At 40.5% G+C, this 23,212-nt stretch overlaps 1 protein-coding gene across 2 annotated transcripts in view; it reads right to left on the reverse strand.

Moving 5' to 3' along the window:
• Nucleotides 1-8,985: 8,985 nt before the first annotated feature.
• MMEL1 (membrane metalloendopeptidase like 1) overlaps nucleotides 8,986-23,212 on the reverse strand; it is a 29,939-nt gene continuing 15,712 nt past the window's right edge. For both annotated transcript variants that reach the window (XM_072884037.1, XM_072884035.1), the window contains exons 10-22: nucleotides 22,846-22,982; nucleotides 22,252-22,345; nucleotides 21,844-21,972; nucleotides 21,462-21,560; nucleotides 20,714-20,797; nucleotides 20,326-20,429; nucleotides 17,037-17,095; nucleotides 14,787-14,906; nucleotides 13,540-13,673; nucleotides 12,906-12,971; nucleotides 10,533-10,628; nucleotides 9,516-9,592; nucleotides 8,986-9,085 (exon numbers count right to left, since the gene is read on the reverse strand). In XM_072884037.1, coding sequence (XP_072740138.1) covers nucleotides 8,986-9,085; nucleotides 9,516-9,592; nucleotides 10,533-10,628; nucleotides 12,906-12,971; nucleotides 13,540-13,673; nucleotides 14,787-14,906; nucleotides 17,037-17,095; nucleotides 20,326-20,429; nucleotides 20,714-20,797; nucleotides 21,462-21,560; nucleotides 21,844-21,972; nucleotides 22,252-22,345; nucleotides 22,846-22,982 — 1,299 coding nt within the window. The remainder of the gene's footprint in view (nucleotides 9,086-9,515; nucleotides 9,593-10,532; nucleotides 10,629-12,905; nucleotides 12,972-13,539; nucleotides 13,674-14,786; nucleotides 14,907-17,036; nucleotides 17,096-20,325; nucleotides 20,430-20,713; nucleotides 20,798-21,461; nucleotides 21,561-21,843; nucleotides 21,973-22,251; nucleotides 22,346-22,845; nucleotides 22,983-23,212) is intronic.

The raw sequence follows: 23,212 nt of genomic DNA on the forward strand, positions 1-23,212 counted from the left end.
TGGGAAATGGTTGTCTTTTTGCTTAGGGAAAATATGATAGACGACGACTTCTTTTTTTTTTTTTTAAACTAAGTTAGTTTGCTCAGCAGAATTAGTTCTGTATTTTTTTTTGCAAAATAAGGTGACATTTCAGAAACTCAGCATTATGTTTTATAAGAATGGCTGCAGGTAGCTATGCAACAGTACAGCTCTGTTTTAAAATCAAGCTGCAAGCAACAAAAAATTAAAGGGTTTAGAGAATCCTTTAAAATTCCTTTTAAAATTTGTGCTGTGTACATGCAAATCTGTCCATGAAGAAATACCTTCTGTTAAAGTTCTAAGAATAAAAATGTTGTTGTGATTTTTTTAAAAGTCCCAATAAAAGTCTTGTTTATGAAAACCTTTACCTTGCAGTAATCATGGAAGGGCGAACTGTCTACGATTTCTTTTACTCCTAGCTATTTTGATATAAAAAAGGATGCCCGCAGTATTTACAATCCCAGTGTCAAAGTTCTGAAAGTATCTGAAACGAAAAGAGATACAGCCTTCGTTGGTTCTTGTGTGTCTGCTGAGAGTCACACAAAGAGAATTTAACAAGCCCTGACTTTATTGCATTTTTAGAATCAGTTTTACTTTCGGTAGTCAAATACGTGACAAGTCAGTAAGGCAGTTCTAACATATCATTCTGAAAATATCAGTGGCACCTGGCAAATGCATTCCTATTTTTTGTGTTTGCCAGTTTTGTGGCTGGGCTGATAAGACTTACTGGATATGTCACCGTGAACAGTAAAGATACGCATTGGACAAACAGAATTTTTTTTTCTGACCTTTTTTCTCTATATTAGTTCTTTGGTAGCTGTTTTCCAACATTTGGCTGACTGTAGAATTTTCTAATTGTTAACCGCTGCTTGTTCCTCTGCAATACTTGTGTATGAAGGCTTACTTCCATTGTTTAGTACAAAGCTTTCTTGAGCAAAGTTTCAAGATAAAACCAAAATCCCAAACGGAGAGGGTTCAGAGAACAGTGACAAGGAGACTTCAGCCTTCTCTGCGCTACGTGCCGACCATGGGGTAAGTTCTGGCTTTTTCTTATCCTCTGACGCCTTAACGGTATTGTCGAAGGCCGGCTTTGGCGGCGGTAGCATCCTGCTTTTGCACCTGCACTAGTGATACGTGGGGCTTTGAGGAGACTTCACATCTTACAGCTTCGCAACTCTCAGTACTTCTTTCAGCTTACAGGTAGCAGGTGTTACTCAGTGCCTTACTGGCTGATATGTACACTGTTTTCTTCCAAAAATGTGAATTGTGCAATTCATTACCTGGCAGTAACATTCCTGACAGGGTGCCTGGCTTTTTGGCGGGCATAGAGCTTGCTCTCAATATGGTGGTATTCACGTTTTGAAGATTTCATTGCTGTTCATCTCTGCATAATCCAGATCTGTTAATTGTCACCTTGGGTTAATTAGAGTTCGTAAAGCACTTTGTAAACCTCGGTGGACACGTGTAAACCTTTTATAGGTGCTGCAAGTGTGCTGGCAGGCTGCTGCTGGACCATGGGCTGTCTGGTTGCCTTACAGTCTGTGTGGCAGACTAATTTAAATTATTATATTGGCATACTCTGGATCTTAAGTTATTCAGTATTACTTTTTTACTGAGATGAACTTTTAATTAAACAGCTGTGAAGCAGATGAAGATCTTAAGAAGGGAGAGGAGTTAAGTATTAGTGGTGTTCAGTGTTGTCGTTTGGAGGAAGGATTTATTGTAGTGTTTAGGCAGCAATTGCTCCAAAGATATTTTTGCAAAGAAATATCTGTCCTCCAGCCCCGTAGTTATTAGATGATCAGAAGCTAGAGATGCATATCTAAAACAGCACAGAAACTTTGCTGCTCATTACTCCTGACACTGGAGAGGCAAGACTTGTAGGAAGAGGTAACCTATGATTACAGTTCTGGGGCCAGCACCACGAAGACCATTTCAGCTTGTATTTCCTGTTGACTTGAGAAACCAGGTTTGTCCTGCTAACCATTGGAAAGACCCTTTAAAAGGTACTGTCAGGCAGTTGGGCCTCGGTAGGAACTCCTGGTTTCTACGACTTCAGTTGCAGTTGGGAGAAGACGCTGTAGATCATCTGGGAGCTTTGCTCAGTCAGGTAAAGAGACGGGCTGCAGCATCAGGCTAGGATCAGCAACCTACCAACTAAAAAAAATGTGGTTTTGGGTGCCTGCCATAGCAGCAGTGTGTTTAATGCCTGCAGCAAGTGTGTATTTGATGGAGTCTGAAAAAACTTGCTAATGTTTAGATGTGTCTTTTGGTCTGTTTTAGAAGTTGGAGCCTGATTTGTCACCAGGTGGCAGCATGGGAGAAGGAAAGACTTCATTTCCTCTCATTCTGGGAAACATCTGAATCTTTCTTCTTTTCCTAAGTATGTCATAAAGCTGCTCTGATGCTTAATTGCCTACGAGTCTAAAATGGAATTAGATCCGCCCAAAACATCTCTGGGTACAGAATTTTCCACTAGGCTAAAGTATTTTCTGCAGGATCTGTATCATGTATTTGTCCGGTTACATGTATTTGTCCACTATCTTAGTTATTGATTAAGGTGCTCTGTTGTGGCTGGGGCGAGGGGTGTTAGAGGGGCTAAAATGGAGGCTGTTCAGCAGAGTCTCTGACTGAGACGTACGGACATATGTTATACATAACTCAGCCTGGAAGCAACTGTAAATGACAAAAGAAGCACGGTGTGTGTGTCGGACTTGCTGTCTGACAGATTGTCTGGGTTCGGGTAGGGCAGTATGTGTGTGGAGAATCCTTCGTGTCTGAAAGCTCTGCAGGTTATGAATATGCATCTTGTTCCTTCCTGGAGTGCATAAGCCCTGTTTCGGTAGTGAAAGCTCTGGATTGTTGGGAATTCCTTTAAAAAATATTACAGACCTTGTTTTGGGGACAAACAGTTTCACTCTTACCTAACACTAAATACGTTATTTACTTGTGCAGGTGGAGAAAAAGATGGTCCTGTACAGGGCTCCCCAGGTGACGCTGTTCCTTTGAAAATAACTGCAAAGTCATCCCAACTGCTGAAGACAGTATGAAACCTCAGGTAGGGGCAGGTGTTGCTTGTAGCTGAAACGGCTGTCCTGATTTGAAATGGGGAAACCAGTTGTAGCTTAAACCTCACCTGATCAGGGGATAAATGATAATCAGTGTCTTAGGAGCACAGCAAATGCTCCCTGTACTACCAACAGCGGCTCTTGAACGTAGAATGCTTGTAAAGCTGTGTTCTGTCACTACCATTGGTGTTCACCAACTGAGCGTGTAGCTGCTGCCACCAGCAACGTAACGGCCAGACGCCAGAGAGTCCAGCAGAATGGCTGGACAGTAGGATGCCTGATTGTACCACCCGATACTAACAAGCTGTGCTGGAAAATTTTACTTGACAGACTGAAGGTTTTTGAAGCTCCATCTGGTCAGGACCTGGATCTTCCTGGAAAGGTATTGTCATCTCTGCTCTGAACTTTGAGTTGGCAGTTGCGTTAAACTTAGATGGAAGGGAAGCTTACAGATGGCACAGGTGTCAGATGGAAACCAACTGCCACATGGTGAACTAGGTGCACAGTAACAGACCCTGCTTAACGAGCCACGATCTTAATTTGAAAGTCCTCTGCATTTCTATCTTTGTAGATGTTCCCTCCCTGATAGGTTAAGGTCAGTGAAACTCTGCTGCTGCCCCTGTCCTCAGCTTGAATTCTTTCTCGCTTGTGGTAGCACATCTCCTCTTCTTCTGTGACCCTATGATTATGGAAAAGTAACATAGTGGTCAATAGGGAGTGCGATTTCCTCGTTGTTTTGAGCCTATCTCTTATCTCTGTTCTTGTTTCGTCAAGGTCATTGGTAGCGAGGGTGATGTAGGGGGCTGTAACTGGAGAGGGGAGGTGTCAATGCAGTAGGGCTAAAATAGAAGGACGCATGTGGGACTGTAAAGGGAGGTTGTAGCTTATGCACTTGGGTTGTGCTGGCACAGACACAAAGCGACAGATGGAAAGAGTCTTCTGCAGGTGGGAGGCGTAATAAACTTACATGAAAAAATAAAGTAACTTCCATGTGCTGTAATAATAACTTGGAATAAAACCTCCCAGGCACATTTTAATTATCCCTTTAGCAGTTGCATGTGCCAGAACTTCTAATGGCACATCTCCAGAGCTTAATGATTTTGCAGAGTAATTAAATTGTCAGCCATGTGAACCTCCTCCACCTGACCTCTGCACGGCTGGGTGCTGTTTCCCTTGCTTGGCATATACGTACTGTTGTCGCTTTCCCGAGTTCCCTCACGGTAGGCAGTGAGTGCCTAGCAATCTAGTATCAGACAGTTTCACAGTCCTTCTGCTAAGACTTAAGCGAACAAATATAGAAGAATGCAATTCTCAAGGCCAAAGCTGTCCTATGAATATGGTGACAAAGAACAATAACTTGTACTGTTAGAGAAGGATTATCTGCAAATCTGACCAGCCCTAGCACCATTTCTGTTACCTGTAGAGTACGTGCTAAGTTAATATCACTGTAATATTTGTTGTATAGTGTAGCTGGTACAGTCCAATTAAAACAGTTAATAGCACCGTATTACTGGTCACAGCTTTGGTTGACTCTTCTGTAATCTCAGGCTTTTGTTCTTGTGTGTCACCTGTCCCGTGAGCAAGGGACCTTTCCAGCGTGTTGGGAACATACTGGGCTATATACCCTGCTCCCCAACCATAATTACGTCTGTATTTCTTACAGTGCAATGAAGAGGTTTACATGTGATAACAAAAGCCAGGAGCATGAACTGTCTTTGTTCTGTGACTCCCTCTTTGCAGTAAACTTGCATTTTTGCAGTGATAGTCTTGTACGATAGCTGGACCACTGCAAATATGAGTAAATGTTATATGTAAAAGATACTGTGCCAGATTATGTCCTTGAATTTGTGATATTGTTCATATTGGCAATCAATAGTTTGTGTTATTTCTTTTTTTTTTTCCCCTTCGTATATTTTCTCTTGGATTTTACATTAAAAAGTTCCTCCTCAAATTTGCTTCTTTTTACTGATATTCTGCTGCCAAAATATGTAGGCTACCTCATTTTTCCGTCCCTAAAGAAGAATTCCAGTTGTAGTTTATCCTGAGGTACTGTTACTGGCAACTTAATAGACAAGTTAAACTATTGAACAGTGTAGTATTTAAAATGCCACGCTCTTCTTAACCCTAGAATAAAAACATTTTCATGATGGCAGGCAAACTACCTGAATCTGTGATGAAATCTGTGATTGTCAGGCTAATCTAGACCTAATTGTTAGGATGAATCTCTGAGCAGAAGCTGGCAAAAGGAATTGTACGTTCACAGCGTAGCAGGACTCCCCTGAGGTGTCCTAGGATAACTCCTTTTTCTCAGAACAAGCTGAGAAAATAGGTGTCTATTACTATGATGTCTAGGGGGCAAATATTAAAGGCATCTCAGGCCAGGATGCTTTTCTTGGAGAGTCCGTTGCACTGTGAACACCTGGCTTTTAAAGGCATGCGAGGACAGAGGAAAGAAAGGCACTTTGGCCAGCTTAGCTCACTGGAAGTGCTATGTGAAAATATCAGCTACACAAGGGAAAAAGTTTTTATTACCTGACTATGAAATTTAGCTTTACTGTATGCGTGCAATCTGACATGGAAAATCTGAGTAAGTGAAAATGGACAAAATGCAGTTAAATACAGTTTATTTTGCCTGCCACCATACACAAATAATTAAATAACAAAAGCCGATTTATCAGAGCACTTGACTGTCTTGCAACCAGTCATTTAATGTTAAAACAAATTAAAATCCTTCCAATAGGAAACAGTAGTCAAATGATCTTTCTATGAACGTCAGTTGTAGATGTGATGAGAAAGGTGAACCTCAGTTAATGACCAGAACAAAGCTTGGATGGAATTTCATACTAAGGAGGGTTGTAGATCATGTCAGTTTTTATACAGATAAAGAACAATTTAGAAAAATAAAGTCCCTAGCCTATTACATGTATAATCCAATCCAGGAGCAAATACAAACCTCGTCTGTATGAGAGTCAGTTTTAACAAGGCATGGGCCATGAGCATTTGGTTAATTCAAGAGCAAAAGCTCTTTTAAAGTGAATAAAAACCAGAATGGAACATAATTAGGCTTGTCTTCAACATCCAGTTGCAAACGTCTTAAAGCACTGTTGTTATGCAGAACTTAGGCTTCATAATTCTCACCAGATCACGATATATTGGCCTCTTACCTCTCTAATGATGGTAGGCAGAAAATAATATAATTGGCATGAAGCCTTTTAGGACGTCGGAATCTCACCAATCCGCTACATCTGTAATCTAACTACACGGTTCTAGTCCCAGATGGAGCCAAAAGCTCATGGTTAGTCATAGTTTGAGTTGAACCATGATTAATGTCTAAATTAGTTACTGTCCATCTGTGTTTTACAAAGTCTGTGTTATCTCCTAACTAGCTTTAACTTGTATCCTCTTTGTTAATCTTTAAGTCGTATGGATGATTTACTATGATATTATACGAAATTGCTTCTGTCGTGTTTTAGTAGCATTATTAAGTCTGACTTCAAAAGGTTTTGGTGCTCAGTATCAGAGAGAACTGGAACTTACCAAAACGGACAAGCATCAAGTGTAGTGATGATGTAGTGATTCACGGCTGTGAATGTGGGGGGGGTTGTATTCTAAACTAATCCAGCTCTGAGGTGAAGTACCAGGAACACACGGTACCTTATCCGACTGTCGAGCAGGAAAGAAACATCTCATGTGTCTCGGCAGAACCAGAAGTTTTAACGTCTGAAGCACTTCAAACTGTATGGAGGTGTGAGCAGGACACAGACGTGCCAGGTTCTGTACCTCCAGGTTTCCTTTAAGAGCTTTTAAGTCACTTAAAAGGGAGCTTAATCCTAGTGTAGAATATTGTAACTTTTTTTTTTTTAAAGGGCTCTCAGAGCTTGTTAGTGCACTCTCCTAGTCACCATTTTTTTGTGGTGGTTTTTTTTAGTGTGGGTCAATCGTAAGGTTTCCAGGCACTTGTATATGTGGATCCAACAATTCCCATCTGAAAAAAATATCCTCTCCTCCCCCTTAATCTGCCTTGAATCAGGATCTTTGTTAGAATTAATGCGGTCAAGTGCAGTTCTCCTCAGGTGACAGACATAGCTGAAATAAACACAAACCCAAAAGGTAATTCAGGTTGCATTCCCTTGAAGAGGTCTGTATATATGGTCATCTGAGGTACAGCCTAGGAAAGAATTAGATTTTAAATGCTTTTTCTATTACTATTAACTGCGTTGAAAGCCAAATTCCATGCTTTGTGTAATATTTATTTGCAGTAGGCAACTCTACTGGTGGGTGCTGAACAGTCTGTTCTTAGCCTTTTGAAGAGATTAAATAAACAAACTTGCAACTAAACCCTCTTACGACTTATCCTCCCTTCTGTACTTAACTCTCAGCCTTTGAAGGGCATAGAAGGGTGGTTGATCCCTGAGGTAGCACTGATTCTCTGACAAAGTTATCTTCCCGGATTACTTTTAAGATAGAAATACAATGTAATCGAACTATATAGTCTCAGCTACGGTAAAAGCGGCAATTTATCTGTAGGCTGATTTTGCTTTAGCAGGTAAAATTCATGCAAAAATCAGGAGGGTTGCATTCAGTGACTTAGCCAGCTCTTATTGTCAGATGCCCAGAATAATTCAGTGGGTCACCTCTTCTGGCAAAGCTGCTTCTGTGCAGTGATTTTCATTTCCTCCCCTGCTGTTTAGATAATCAGACCTGGTGGTAGTGGTGCGCTAACGAAACCTGGGAAGCAAATCAATAGTGGGATTTGGCACTTTGTAAGCTAAGCACTAGTAGGTACTGTCTTGCTTTCTAGTGATTTCTGTGCTAGAAAGAAAAGCATTTGCTGAAAGAGTATTTAAAATTCACTATTAAGTGTTGGCAGTTTAAAATATTATCATTATATTAGAATTCTTACTGAGAAAAGCCACCCAAAACTCTCTATAGTAAAATGCTTGCTGAATTGGCTACTGTGATTTTTTTTTTTTATTAAAAATTAATAGTTGTTACATTTTCAAGTGTAAATACTGAAAAATAGCCTATGGCAAAATGAAAAGGCACAGGATTAAAAACAGCTTAATTGTTTCCATGGATACATGTTTGCTATTTGGCAAAACGTATTTTATACACTTTCTACAAGAATAAGCATCATTTTAAATATATCTCTGAAGGGAGGGACTCTGTAATTTTAACCATAACAACAGAATTTGTACGCCTAAAAATGCGATCTTTCTATCTAGGAATACCTCACTTTAAGGTCACGTTTCAGTTGTTCTTTGGAGCAGAGGAACTCGAGTGCAGCTTTGCATTAAGTTGGCAGCCAACAGGCATCTTCACATACGGCTCACTTTGTAACATACCAAGACAAATAGCAATCTCTTACAACAAAGCAGTAATCAAAGTGCAAGTATACAGACAGCACGAGAGTTTAAGCTAGCTCTAACCTGAATTTGGGAAGAGTGCACCAGAAACTGAATCAGAATCCCGGAAAACAGTTCAGTGAAACATCTCAAACAGGTTTGCTGAGTCTCAGAAGGCGTAGTTGTAAGACATATTAAAATTATTGTTCCTTTCTGAAAAATATAGTTGTTTGTTGGTTTTGTTTTTTATTTAAGAACTAGTCTTTGTAACCCTGATGCGGTATCTTAATAACAGTCAGGATGTCATTTGAAACAGTCGGTTCTGTTCTGGAGCATACCGTGGCTTTCAGCACAGCCCGTCAGTCACCGCGATACCTGTGTACTTCCCCGTGGAACTGTAAGAGCTTGAGTGCTGCCGTTTCCTTGATTCTCACTACAGTAGCTGCACCGTTAGCCTTGGCTGCGACTGAATGGGAGCACATCAGGCACATCATTGGCAAGAACTGTTCCTTGTGTCACCAGAGTATGTGTCATTCTCCCAGTGTTCTTTTTGGTTACCACACTCTGCATTTCTCTGCAGGATGCATGGCTGTGCCTTTTTTACAGTGGAACACCTCTGAGAATGCTTCAAAGTTCTGCAAAGATCCCATCACCCTAAACAAAGAGAAGGAACTTATTTACATGGGTACGGTGCATGGAGATTGTTGCTCTGGCAAACAGAAAGCTATGTCCATAAAGTGATTTAGAGTCTCATGAGTCAATTACAGTCTCAGAATATGGGATACATTATGCAAGAAAAATATAGCTAATATGACGAAGAAAATGCTAGAACAAACAGAGCACACAGTAAGTGGGTTCTGCTCCATTCCCTATAGACTGGCAAATTTACCAGGCCAAGTAAAGGAATGTACTCTTCAGCAGCGTCCTACAAGCTATGGGAGAAATTCTGAAAGTTAGCCTAGATTTATCTTGTCTGTTAGAATATAGCTGCTGGCAACGAGCCACTCTCTCCTTTTGCACTGTATTGGTGCAAGGGGTTGAACCAAGTAAGTTACCAATTAGTAAATCAGTTTGTAAAACCCACCTGTATTTCAGAGGGCTGTGGACATCTGTCTTTATTGACTGGCTAGCATATTCTGGTCTGTAGGAACCACACCAAACCTAGACAAGGAAGATTAATCATTAGTGGGTCAGTATTAAAGGGAATTCAGTTTGGGGACCTTCTCACTGTTTTTCAAAGTTTTTCCTAAGAGCCATCCCAATTTGTTACAATATAGTTGGAGTACATTTTATAGAGGAGGCAGAATAGATACAATTAGTTTTTGTTTTATCAAGTTCTTGGATCAAGATCTGATGCTCTGGGATAGATATATTAGCTCTTGATTTCACCCATGTGATTCCTCAACCAGATGAGCTGAAGTCCGAGAGTCTGAGGCACAACACTAAATGTGTTGGCCTACTGTCAAATATTTGACCTACTGTTAAATATTTGTTACTCTAGGAGTGTAAACATATGGGAGTTTCTCATCCAGGCTGAAGGGTGAAATTCAACTCGGCAAACTTACTGTTTCTGCACTGTAATAAAGTGGTATAGAGGAAAATAAGTGGAATCTGTAGCAACGTCTGTGATCTGAATATGTATTCCTATTTCAGGGCTACTGGCTTGGTATTTCTCGGGCATTGAGTTTTCTCCGGCACATGTTAAAAAAATGGATGAAACCCTGTCCGTATCGAAAGCAAAAGGAGTTTTCTCATAAATGTTAGTGGAACCAATATTACATGAAATGGCAAGCTCTTGAAAGTTGTTGTCCCCTGTAAGTTGTTGTCTGATGTGCCTTTTTGTTGGTAGATGCCCTGTCTCTCTGTATCCTCACTCCAGCAGGTTGCAGTAGTGCCCTCAGAAAAGTTACTGAAAACTCCCCTAATCACTAAACCATCTTTTTCACCTTTTCAGAAGGTCTTGGGGACCTTTTGATGAGTGCAGTCAATGGTGAATCACTGTCCCAAGTAGAGCTGGGGACTGATTTTTCTCTCTAACCTTCAGGATCACCTAATTTATACATTTGTGCAGCATGTAGTGGCTGCATCCAAGTGTTCTTACCTGGGCAAAGTTGAGGAAGAAAAGCTGTTTGTGGGACAGATTCAGTCCAGGCAACTTTGGCTCCTTCCCTTCCCATTCCAGCCATTTTAAGTAGGCCTAGAAATGATCACAGATTCAATTCAGAGAAGCAGGAGGATGGCATATTCAGGCATGATGGGTATTTTGAATGTTATTTTGGGGTGAGAGATTTTAGTCACAATGTGTATGAACCCAACCTGTCTTCCCTTCTGTATTTTTGTAGTTTTTATCTAATACAAGTAGTACAGCTAATTCGATGAAAAAGCTGTCATCATAAGTACTCTGTTGACTTTTCTAGGAAAAAAATGAAACACAAAGATAATTGGCATTCAGCTTCTTAAGTACAGTAATCTCTGAACTGAAAACTGTTATAAAGCAGGAAAAAATACCAAACTCTTCTATGGAAGTGGAGGTTTAGAGTAGTAGTTATTGTTGGCCAGTTGACCTTTGCCGCAAGAAGCTATGCGTGTTCTCCATGGAGTCACTTGGAGATCTATTCTGAATTTCTTGAGCAAGGTGGCAACACACCGCGTTAGCGAAAGGTATGCCACTACCCTGATGGACCACTAGGTTGCCGTTGTGTCTCGGCAAGCAGGCATGACAAAGCGTGACTGCTAATATCATGTTTAAGTGTAGCTGGTGATATATATTAAGTCAATAATGCTACGGAGACTGAATGCCCGTGACTGCAGTTTGAAGTAAAATCATCAGCTTTCACATTACTTTTTCTATAGGCATTTGTATCTGGAAATAAAGTGTTAAGTCTTCTCCACAGTTCTATGGTGATGATTTTTATCTCTTCAGGTAACTGCTCATAAAATAGCAGATAATAACCTTGCTCAATGTTAAATCCATTACCTGTTATTGTTACACATTAATTGGCCAATTTTCTTTTTTTAGGTATATTGACATAATGGAGACAAGTTAATGTGTCCTCATGCTGGTTAATTTCAAACGTTCTGTTACCTCTGAGTCCCAAAGCACACCAAACATAAAAGGTAGAGCTGAGGGTAAAAATACATTCAGCACCACAGAACATCAGAGGACTCTGTATGCAGGCGGTTTATGTCGTACCACACTACTCTTCCACATTTGTAACAGCTTTTAGAACAATGTACATATTCACTTTAACTGAATAATTAATCTTAACGGTATCCCTCAGAGTCAGAATTGTCAGTTTAGATTTCTGAAAATTCAGAAATCTCTGTTCTTCTATAAACACCCTTAACTGTTGCCATATTCAAAACACCAGAGCGAAAAAGTTTTACCATGACATCTGTTAGGATTATTCGTAGAAAAGAACATTCCATGCTCACACCTGAGCTCCATATGGAAAGAGCCTTTGTGCTGACAAATACTGTGTTCCTATTCATAACGATGGTTTGTAAACCTGGAGGATTAAAGATACTGGACTTCCCTGAGCCTGGAAGATGACTTCCCGTGGTAGAGCAGGAAAAATAAGGCGATATGCAATAGTGTTTGTAACGGGTAAAACCATGCTGAACAACATAGTTTTTCAACCACAGCACGGAGGTAGTGCTCTGAAATATCAGTTGCATTTCTCTTGTTTTGAAAATAATTGACTGCTTGAAGCAACCTTTTACCTTGGAAAGAGGCAGGCAGTCCTGAGATTATCAATCCTTGCATTTTTATTCTGCTTTCTAGCTGCATGAAAAATAAATAGCAGCAAGGTAGAAGGGACTTCTCTGTGTTATTTTCCTAAAGCTTATAAAACACATAAAGAACACATGAAAAGGAGCTTGGCTTTTAAAGACAGGTATTTTGGATCTGTATCCCTCTTGGGAAAGAGATGGTGTTTCCATCTATTCTTTTCATGTCGTACCTGACGTGTCGCTTTTGAGATCAAAGATGAAAAGTGTGAGAGAAATAAACTTGGAAAAAACAGTTGCTCTGCTTCCTAGTATCACCAAACTGGGTTGCCAAGAAATTACTGCTCTGTTGCCATGTGACAAGCTGTTTGAAGTTGTAGCTGCCATTTGCAGAATTAAGGGGTTTAGAAAATGGAGGGTGCTTTAGCTTTTGCCTAGCTAATACTGTGCCTATTTATGAACATCGCCCTGTTTACCTGAGACAGAAGTATGCAGCATCAAGCACTGTAGTACATCAAAGAATAGCTAGGAGAATTAGGTGGTCTTCTCCTGGGTGCAAGAATGCCAGCAATCCTACACTGTGATTAGATCTATGGGGACATAAGCTTCTAGATATATAATTGCGGCTTTAAGTTTTTGAATATGGTAATAACATGTTAATTGTCAAATTTTTTAGTGACAGAATAGGTAACCCCATTGCTGAATCCCAGGGGTGAAGTTAACTCACAATATGTTTGAAAGTTACCTTATAAGCCTGTCGGACTCCTCCGTTATCTGCAATATTTTCTCCTAATGTGCTTATTCCACTGACCTGTAAAAGAATAATCATTCATTCACTCTAGAGTCGGTAACAGCAACCCTAAGAGCCACAAGCTGAAGCACAGCCATACATCACAGATAGACAGTCATGTCTGGAACAGAAGGAAGCAGTGACTTTGTGCTGGGGCAAAGAAAGGAGAGAATGAAAATAAAAAACTAATAGGGTAAGAGCTGTAGATTAGAATAGAGAGGATATAGATGAATATAACATGAGCAGAATATGGGCTGCTGGGTGGACCGTATGCTACCAGGACTGGCAAAATACAGTAGCAAACACCAGATTTCCCTCCCTAGGAGGTGTTTTTTGCAAGGGGGTCTGGCAGCAAAAGCACGCGTGGGCCCAGTTCACCATTAACCCAACTGCGCACAGATATTGCTGGTTTTCTAGGCTATGCTGGTGTCCCTAATTTACAAGAAACAACCCTTGTATCTTATTTCCAGAACAATTATCCTGTAGTATGTGGGGCTTTATGCTTATCGTCTGTAGAGATTCTCCATTTACATTCATTATTTTTCTGTGTAGAAAGCCAGTGGTGTGGAAATGGTTTGTTTTTACTTACATTTTGTCCTCCAGCCAGCTCCCACGTGTAGTTCCCATACTGATAAACCATGCAATGAGACTGCTCCTTGAAATGCATAGCTGAGAAATTGCTCCACCAGTCCAACATATTTCCATCTTTATCAAAATTTCTACCTGTACAAAAATCCAAGAAAAAAGGAAAGTTTTGAGTGAGAGTCTGTTAGAGCAGCCGTTCTTCCAGGGTAGCACCTGTTTCTTTTTGATGTGAGAGCTGCACTTCCTCCCCTCTTTCCTCCTTTGATTTAGATGGCCTGTGCTACAGAGATTTATCAGAAATGTTTTTGGCACAGTTGATTCTCCTTTGGCACAAGGGAATGAACAAGATCAACTGCGGTCCTTTCGTCTGTATTCTCTATTATTCTGTGATTTCCTGTTCAGCCAGCAGCCCTGACTTCAGTTACAGCACTAAGGCCTAGGTTTATTTCAAATTGGATTATGCAGAGATCATGTGACAAAGCTTACCACCACCTTTGAGGTGTCTAAGGTGCTTATTCTGTGTGTCCATGAGACAGAATAGAGAATTAATTACTTTGCCACAGCAGGGGAAAGCTGGAGTTGCAGTTCTGGTGTTTGTGTGCTCGGCTCTCTGGCTGGAGCATGCTTTTTATTTACTATGGATCTAGATTTCTGAGGGTATATTGTGTGCTTATGTGTAATGTGTGCACAAGCTTAATTAACATTAAAAAACACATTGAAGAAAATGCATGTATAAGAAATTACTGGCTTATTGTATCAGAAATGAGTTTTTGCCCAAAACTATTTTACATAGCATTCTAGAAAGATAATAAAGTCAATTTATTTCAAATGTTCATGTTGGGGGAAAAAAAAAAGTCTCCTGTGATTTCAAGACACTACTGACAGCTCTTTTATCCCAAGAATGTAGTTCACAGATTTCATTTTACTTTAGGAGCCAGCATATCTGCTTGCATTGTATTTCCAATCTGACGATGCTGTAAAAGTAACAGCTCTTCCTGAGAATTGTCATTGACTCAATTTATTTTTAACGTCCGCTTACTTCTTGTGCAACCTGCTTAGCTCATGAAACACTCACTGCAAAACGTTCAACAGAACGTTGATAGTGTGCCTGGTGTTGCTCCCAGACAGCGTCTGCACGGGCGTGTGATCGTGTCTGCACCGATACTTCAGTCACAGCAGTGCGTAACTCTGATTTCTTACAGTGCAATGAGTGCAACTGAAAGAACAGTATTTTCTCAGTTATTTTCTCACCGTTGTCATCAAACCCATGAGTAATTTCATGCCCAATAACCATTCCGATCCCTCCAAAGTTCAGGGCTTGTGGTTGGTGTTTGCTGAAGAAGGGGGGCTGTAGAATCCCGGCAGGAAAAACTGCAAAGAGGGGGAGAGAGAGGCAGATACTGTAAGGTAGCTTTATTTTTGCATACTTTGCAGACAGATTTTTGCTTGGTTTGAGGATCGGGAAGGAACATAATATATAAAATGATTAAAAAGAACATCATGTCTCCTCATGTGAAATTGTTTCCCTTGATAAATGGAAAATGACAAGTTAATAAAGGTTTAATTTAGCACATCTGCAACTACAATATCTCCTTGTTTGAGAACCAAGTATCATTTACATTTCAACTTCAGCCTAATTTGATCTATAATGTATGCTGCAGTAAGTCAAGACCAAAATGTTTAGTAACTGTCTTTTGGAGAGAAGTACAGTTTGTGTTTTAGAGCCATTTTCTAGGGGAACTAATGGATGTTTTATTGCTTAATTTTTGTTAAAGAAAGGTTAGCAATCATATGGTGATTACCAGCAACACTCGGTGTGTAAAACACGCACAGTAGTAATTCCTACAAACCACCAAGTGCACTTGGATGCCAGTCTGGGGTGGGGGGGGCAGAAGGAGGTCTGTCCTTCAGTCTACTGGCAAAAGCTTGTATAGAATCCATGGGATTTAGTCTTCATCCCATGTACATAAGATGAAAAGCATATACACTCCTAGAAGAATTAAGACCACGAGCAATTCATTCTAATAAGATACTTTCTAAGAAGGGAGATATTGAAATTATATAGCAAATACTTAATTTAGAGACAAAAAACATTTTGACTATATAGAAGGTTTTATCTGTACAATTTTGCGGAGAAATGTATAAGACAGACTGCAGTAAGACAGAAGCAGGAAACTGAAAGTAGCGTGGAAAATGATTTTCCTCAAACTGGAGACAGGAAGAAACAGGATTTAACTGACATCTACACTATTGTGGGTAGCTATGCTTGGATTTTTGGCTTGCATATTCATCTTCAAGTTGCTTAAACCAGTTACTTCCATATTACTTATAAGGGCAAAATTGTAGAGGAACCAGTGTTCTTTAAGACCTGAGTTCCCTGTCTGGAAAGCTGGCTCACAGCTGATTACGATCAGCATAAAACCACTGTGCATCAACAGGGAGCCTGAGCTTGACTACAAGTATGGCTCCAAGAGGACATGCACTAGCAAGCTGACGGAGGGCCCTGCTATGGCTGAAGGACTGGTCACAGCTTTTACTGTGCCCATAATATGGAGGTAAGTGGAAGCTACAAAAATGGAAACCAGCTCTTTCTGATGAGGCTAGAGGGCTCAATTCTGAGCATTTTGGATGTTTCTGCTTTTAGCAATTATCTAAGTTTTCCCTTGTGACTGTTGGTTGGTTGAGTTGTTTTCCATTTCTGGCCTTTGCCCTGTGAGCAGGATACGGTTGCTGCCTGGTCTAAAAAAGGCATGGATTTTTCCTCTTATGGTACTTGGCAGTACTTGGATAGCAGATCTTCTTGGCAGTCTGGGAATTTGCATAAGCACTACTTAGTAGAAATTATTTGGTTCTTCTCCTGTTTGGGGTGCTCAGAATTCAGCAAAGACTACAGCATCTGTGGGCTTAACCTAAACTTCTGGCCACCTGCACCAGCTCAGAGATCAGGGAGCACGGGGAGCCAGACAGGTTCACTGTGTCTGAAGTCTGAAGATCATCTTCTCTGCTAAGAACAAGAAAGGTCAGCCTAGCACCTCTACAAAAAGTGGCAGATCTGCCATTCTGTAAGCAGAGGCAGGTTTCTTTAGTCTGGTATGCCTCTTACCAATATCATTTCGGTACCATCTGTACAGATAGCAAACTGGAGTGCTGCCCATATGTTTATCGGGAATGTGGAAACGTGAGTGCAAACAGCCCAGAACACACTGTGAGCATTCTCTGATCTCTGAAGCTGGCACTCGTATAGTAGCAGTTACTGTCTCAGGCTTTCAAACATAAGGCTGTTCCAATTACAGTATATAAACTATGCCTGCCAAGTGTGGTGGGGGGGAGGTGGATATTCATCAACAAAATGACTGCTTGAAAAGAACAGCTTGTCTACCTTGCCCAGAACTTCCATAAGGGCACAGGCAGGTTTGCCTCTGGAGAGCAGACTTGCACCCTTATGGTGCAAAACCTGATTAATTAGTTCCATGCAGCTGTTTAAAACTGTTGTAGACGTACCTATCTGGTTCCGATTGGGGGAATAGAATGCATTGACCACTGCAGCTCCAATTATCCATCTAAAAATAAATGTTGCACACAAAGTTAGTAATGCTTTTTTTAGACATTGTTTTTATTGAGTTATTATTGTTAAAAAACTGCAGGCTGCATATAAGGAAAGGATTGAGGTAGGGAAGAAGGGTGGCATTGAACACAGCTGTAAAGAAATACTAACCCCAGGAAATAACTGGGGTCTCATTTATGGGCAGCTTTCATCCAAAACAATGCCAAGTTAAAGTGAGAAATGCATTTGCTCGAGTGCCCAACAGCCACGTTGGGGTGGAATGTGGTAACTGTTTACCAGCTCATCTTAACACTATCTGAGCTTGAGAAGAAACGAATAGTTTACATTCAAAAGAAAATTAGCATTTAGAGGACACTTTGAGCAGCAGAAGGCAGTTACTCAAATTGGACGTTAAGACCAAACTTTGTTGAAAAATTAAAACTGAAGAATCACAGTCAGATATGTACATGTCTGCATTGGGGCTCCAATATTTCTTAGATAATGAGTGTTAACTTTGAGAAGTAATTTTTAAGTAGGCTACTTCTGGAAACTCTCTCCAATAATTTGATAAAGTTATTCTTTGTATTTCTCTTTCTCCTCCCCTTCTCTTCTACCTCTGACATACACTTCTAGTCACCCTGCTCTAATGAACCATGCAATAACAGTCTGAAACCATGAACTCATGATAAGTATTCAGCAGCATCAGCCTAAGATACTCTTCTTGCCACATCTCTTGTCCTTATAGTATCTTGTCATGTCCTAGGTGCTGTATCTGCTGTTATTTTGACATAACTACTCATGGGCTGCTCTGGAATGGAATCAAATTTCCTGCTTAAGAAATACAGCACAGGTCTATAGCTTTCAGTTTTTGAGAAGCTGGTTGTTCTGGACTAACAGAACAGAGAGGACTGCTCATCACAGCCTGGGAACAGGAATAAGTGGTCGAAATGGGTTGTGCTGATATTGCCACGAACCTGTGTGTAACGTGCATAGAGAGGGAGTAGGAATCTGTTTCTGAATTCGAGGGGGTACTTGAGAATTTTTCAAAACAGTTTTGCTCTGAAGGCCAGCCTGTTGTCAAAACATGTTCTTGGTCCATAAGCTTCTCCTTGGCATGCCTGACATGAAATGTTTGTAGCTGGCCAGGTAGCTTGTAATAACTATCCCCCCACCACCCCGAAGGCTATGATTATGAACAATAGCTAATTTTCTTAATTGCAGTGATTAGCTAATAATATCAGCAGCATTAGTTATATACTCTCCTTCACTTTAATTAAACAGTGATCTGGAGTGACAAGTGGTTTTATGTCTCCTTGGGGAAACCCTTCAAGCTGCTGGAGAGGCATCACTAGAAAGATGTAGTTCATTAACATGGAAAAAGTGCAAATTATTGGTATTTCATGTATCACCAAACTACCAGGCAAAGGCAGTCTAATTCCTGAATCCATGAAAAGGTTCCCACAAATGTGCTTTAAACCACACCTAGAGTGATTGTATTCTAGGAGGTATTGGGCATTTTGGCTAAAGGGCTACCATCCGTCTCTGTGGACAGACTGTAAAAGGCAGCAGTGATCTGTAACACAGTTTGTGGATTAAGAACACCAATGCTGTGCAAGAAATCTTGCTATGAAGACCACCACGACTGATTCCTCAAGAAATGAGGAACAGAAAAAATGCTCGGTTATTTAGCTGACTGATCAGAAGACTCCCTTGGTGAATTATTAATCAGTAATTCACTAGAGGTTTCTAAGTGTCTGCGTTGTGTGGTCACATTTTGAGTTAAAACCACTTCACAGGAAGAGGGATAGAAAAAATGAATAGGCTCTGCAACAATTTGACTAATGCTTCCCTTTGGAGAGTTTTTGTTTGCTTGCTTATTAATAAGTCTGTGTTGTTTTACATTTTGTGAAGAGGTGTTTGAAATTCTTGTTGGAATCTACTTTCCTTCCTCTCAAGACATTCTCTTCCAGCATCGCACAGGCATGTGATTGTGGATTAAGGACACCACTGCTGTGCAAGAATTTTTTTGCTCTGAAGAGCACCACGACTGATTCCTCAAGAAATGAGGAAACAGAAAAAATGCTCTGTTATTTAGCTGACTGATCAGAAAACTCCCTTGGTGAATTATTAATCAGTAATTCACTGGAGGTTTCTAAGCGTCTGTGAACAACACATCGAGTTGGTACTTGTGGTGAACATCACGTGTTGCTTGATGTTGTTACTAGCGAACAACACATCAAGTTGGTATTGGCTTCCTTACTTCTGCCTTCCATTGCAGTGTATCTGTCATGAATGTATTCAGTAGTAGCTTTGCCAGACAGCTCCCTTGAGCTGGATACCTCCAACGCAGCTAACTGGACTATTAAAAGTTCAGATTGGCTAGCTCATAGCTCTGGAAATCAGGTCACATTCCAAGGCATTTGTTGCTGACCGTGCAAGCCAGGGCTTCTGGGATGTATCCATGTCATGGACTTGGCAGGAGCTCAACTGCACGTGAAGGACTGGAGGAGTCGTCCTGGTGTTGTTGTGTAGTAATGCTTATACTGGTTAGTGACGCCAGCTGCTCACCTTGGAGCTGTTAGTAACAACTTATGAACATGCTACTTTTGATTGTTTTAAGACTAACATTAGCTGAGGATTTGCTTAAGACTAGAGAACTGTGAGGTAACAGCTAGGACAATACAGGCTAAGACCTGAGGCCTACTCAGGATGCATTCATGGAGTCAAAGAAGGGATTGTGAAGCAGCCAAACCTGCACCTATGACAGGCACTGCCTGAAAAAGACACTTACACTTCACTAGGTGCAGTGCGAAGTAATCGGCTGGAAATGGGACATAAATTAGATCTGGTGTGCAACTTCCCCAAGATTGGGCACACTTCCAACAGAATTCTGGCCAGAATATTTTAAGCTTTCTCCCTCTGATTATAAACATCTAGAGGCTCCATGATATTGCCTATCTCGTCTCCTCCTTGCTGAGTTGTCTGAAGGATCTGTCACTGCTTTTGTGTTAAGTAGCTTCAATGTAATATCTGAATGTGAAGCAGCTTGATGAAGGATTAGAGATTCCAAGAGAACTGCATGAATTCCTACCACAAGAGGCAATGAACTACCTGTCTAATTCCAGAAAATAACTTAGAAGATCTTGGACATAAGCATTCTTGGCTATCCACAGCATATGACTTAAACATGATACCCATTATTTCAGAATTTAGATTGTGTCTGTAGCATGCAGTCTGGAAACTTACATATCTTGGTCAACTCTCTCTCGAAGTTTTTTCAAGCTCTTTTGGGCTCCAGCTCTCAGGTTTTCCAGAATGTTTTCAAAGTAATTGTGTTCACTGAAGTTTAACTAAAGAAACAGATATCCAAGTATATTAGTAAGCTATTAGTAAGAAAGAGGAATTTCTCATGCCACTGGATTTATCTTCTAAAAAATGTTTTGATTGCAAGGTATCACTTAATTGTTAGCTCTTTGCATGCACTTATAAATAAAATGTTCAACACAATCAAGTTTGTATGCTGTCCAGACACTCGGAAATAGCAGTTGCACAGGTAATAAGTATTCCAAGTGGCAAGAAATAAGTGTAGGCTTCTATATTGAGGTACTTATTGAGATATGCACAGCATACTTACATTGGCATATTCCTGATCTAGTTTTTCATTCTGATCTTCCAAAATGTAATCTGGATAGCCAATTTGTTCTTTAATTGCCATTGCCTAGAAGAAAAGAGTTTAATGTTTCCTCTTAATTGTGGGAGTGTTTTGGGGCTTTTTTTTAAGTTTCAATAAATATAATTGAATTCATGTTCAAATTCTTTATTGCTATTTTCCACCTGTTTGTGAGAAACTGGATGCAAATATTTAAAGACCTTGTTCAAATGCACCCTATTGCCTAGTGAGACTTTTTTTTTAGTATGGAACATACAGCCTTCCCCTCATCTCCTGGTGTCCAGCCACTATGGCAGACTTGCAGACCCTACAGCACCATCCGACAGGGATTGGGCTTAACCCTCATTTAGTACCCCCCCCCCCCCCCCTTTGCTATTGGAACAGTGCTGATGGTCCTAAAGTCAATGAAAAGTTTAAAAAGTTTTCTTTGGGGGACTGCATTGTATTCAGTTGTCATTCTCGTTGATGCATTGGGTGCCATCTTCTCATTTATAACATGGTTCACAAGATTCATTAAAGGAAATAAAAATGTATGTGAGCTAACAAAGGATTAAAAAGAAAAGGACAATGTAACAGGATAATGAATAACAGGATAGTGAACATCAAAGGTCTTATTCCTCTCAATTGTAGAGGAACTGGGAATAGTGGTGCTACAAAATTTCAAAGATTTCATATTCATGACAGAATACTGAAGTTCCTCATTATCTCTGACCTTCTCACGAGCTTTCTCTTTAGATGCCTCATCCATCCACTGTAACTCATCTAAAGTCTCAATGAACACTTCACGAATCTTATCTATTAAGTCTCGGACCTAAAAGAGAGGCAGTAAGAAATTAGTCATTTACATGCTATTTTTCCCAGGCACAGCTAAGGAGGGGTGAAAAGCTTCCTACTGAGAGATTATGTCCCCAGATTCTATGCTCTAAAACATGGTACTCGGCATTTAAAAGAGCATCATAAATGAGTTCTTATGCCTTCTGACTCTTGGCTGATGGATATCTTTAACAGACAAAATAGGTTGGGACATCAGATGGAGGGGAATGGGCACTGTAGACATTGTGGATGTACAATAGTATGAAGGGTAAACTACATACCATCCTCTTGCTCTCACCAGCAAATGTCTCCCTGACATACATTGCTCCCACTGCGTTCTCCATGTTGTTGTTGACGTAGCTCACACACTCCCTCCAGCGGGCTTCTTCCAGTGTTGTCCCATAAAGCGCCTGCAACACAAGACACCGCAGGATTAATTCTGCCTACGCATCTCTCTTCTAAATGATTGCCTGAAGAGGAGGTTAACCTATGATTGCCTGAAGAGGAGGTTAACCTATGATTGCCTGGAGAGGAGGTTAACCTATGACAAAGGCTTCCATTGTTGTGATTGCTGTTCTTAGATTTGTTTGGGGATTACGTGACATAATATCACTGTATTGACAAGGACTTGTTTTGGGACTCTCTTCCAGTACTCTGCTCTATGGTCTCTGTCGGAAGAGAGGAAATACCTTCCTGTAGCTGGCCCGAGCATCCTTGAAACGCCGACTCAAGCTGCTGACTCGATCAATTACCAATCGCCAAATGAGGTAGTTCTGGATGGTGCTGTGTGGGAAAGCAAAGCTGAGTTTAATCCCCTGTAAAAAGCAACACTAGTCCAGACAGTCAGAGGGGGATCTTAGTTTTGGATGGAGATAAGAAAGCAACTGATTGGTGCCAGTCATCGGTTTCATAGCATCTACAGGTGACTGTTCTTATTTAACAGGCTGGCTAACTGTAGAGGCATCCAGACTGAGGAGTGTACTACATATCTGTTCAGGGATTAATTTATTACTTTTTTTTTCCCCTTCTAGAACGTAACGAGCTAAAAAATGTTACATCTTTTTCTTCCTATTTAACCTTTTCTAAGCATGTGAGCAGGCGAGACACCCAGTACAACAGTACTTTGGGAGCCTAGGACCTTAGAAGACATTTCCCATGTTTTACAGTGAAGTGGTGTCACTTTTCTCAGAGAAGCTCTGGCAGAACTAGCAAGTGGGCCCAATAATTTACATTTCCACCATACTTCCATAACTTTTGTCTTGGATATTCTCCAGTTTCTTTACCTTGCTGAGTACTTTGAGATAATTGCTTTCAGCTCTTGCAGATAGGGCATGCCATATACAACAACCTCTTCTTCTGGGTCAACCTGAACACTTACTGAAGACATGACACCTTGGATGAAGAAGGTCCAGTTAAATTCCTAGGCAGACAGAAAGACATGTACCAATGCCAGGTGTTTAAGTGTCTTAGTAACTGTCTGGACTTTATACAGTCCATGGGATTCAATGTAGCTATAGTGTTGTTCAGTAGAAAAATGCTTTTTAAGAGACTCTGAAGACAAGATTAAGAATGGGAATGATTTTATATGTCTTCCTGTTGCATCACTGATAAATTCACAAAGCCTTTACCGTACCAATTGGCACAGTAATA

Source organism: Ciconia boyciana, chromosome 19, assembly GCF_034638445.1.
Source record: "Ciconia boyciana chromosome 19, ASM3463844v1, whole genome shotgun sequence".
In the NCBI taxonomy this organism is placed as follows: Eukaryota; Metazoa; Chordata; class Aves; order Ciconiiformes; family Ciconiidae; genus Ciconia; species Ciconia boyciana.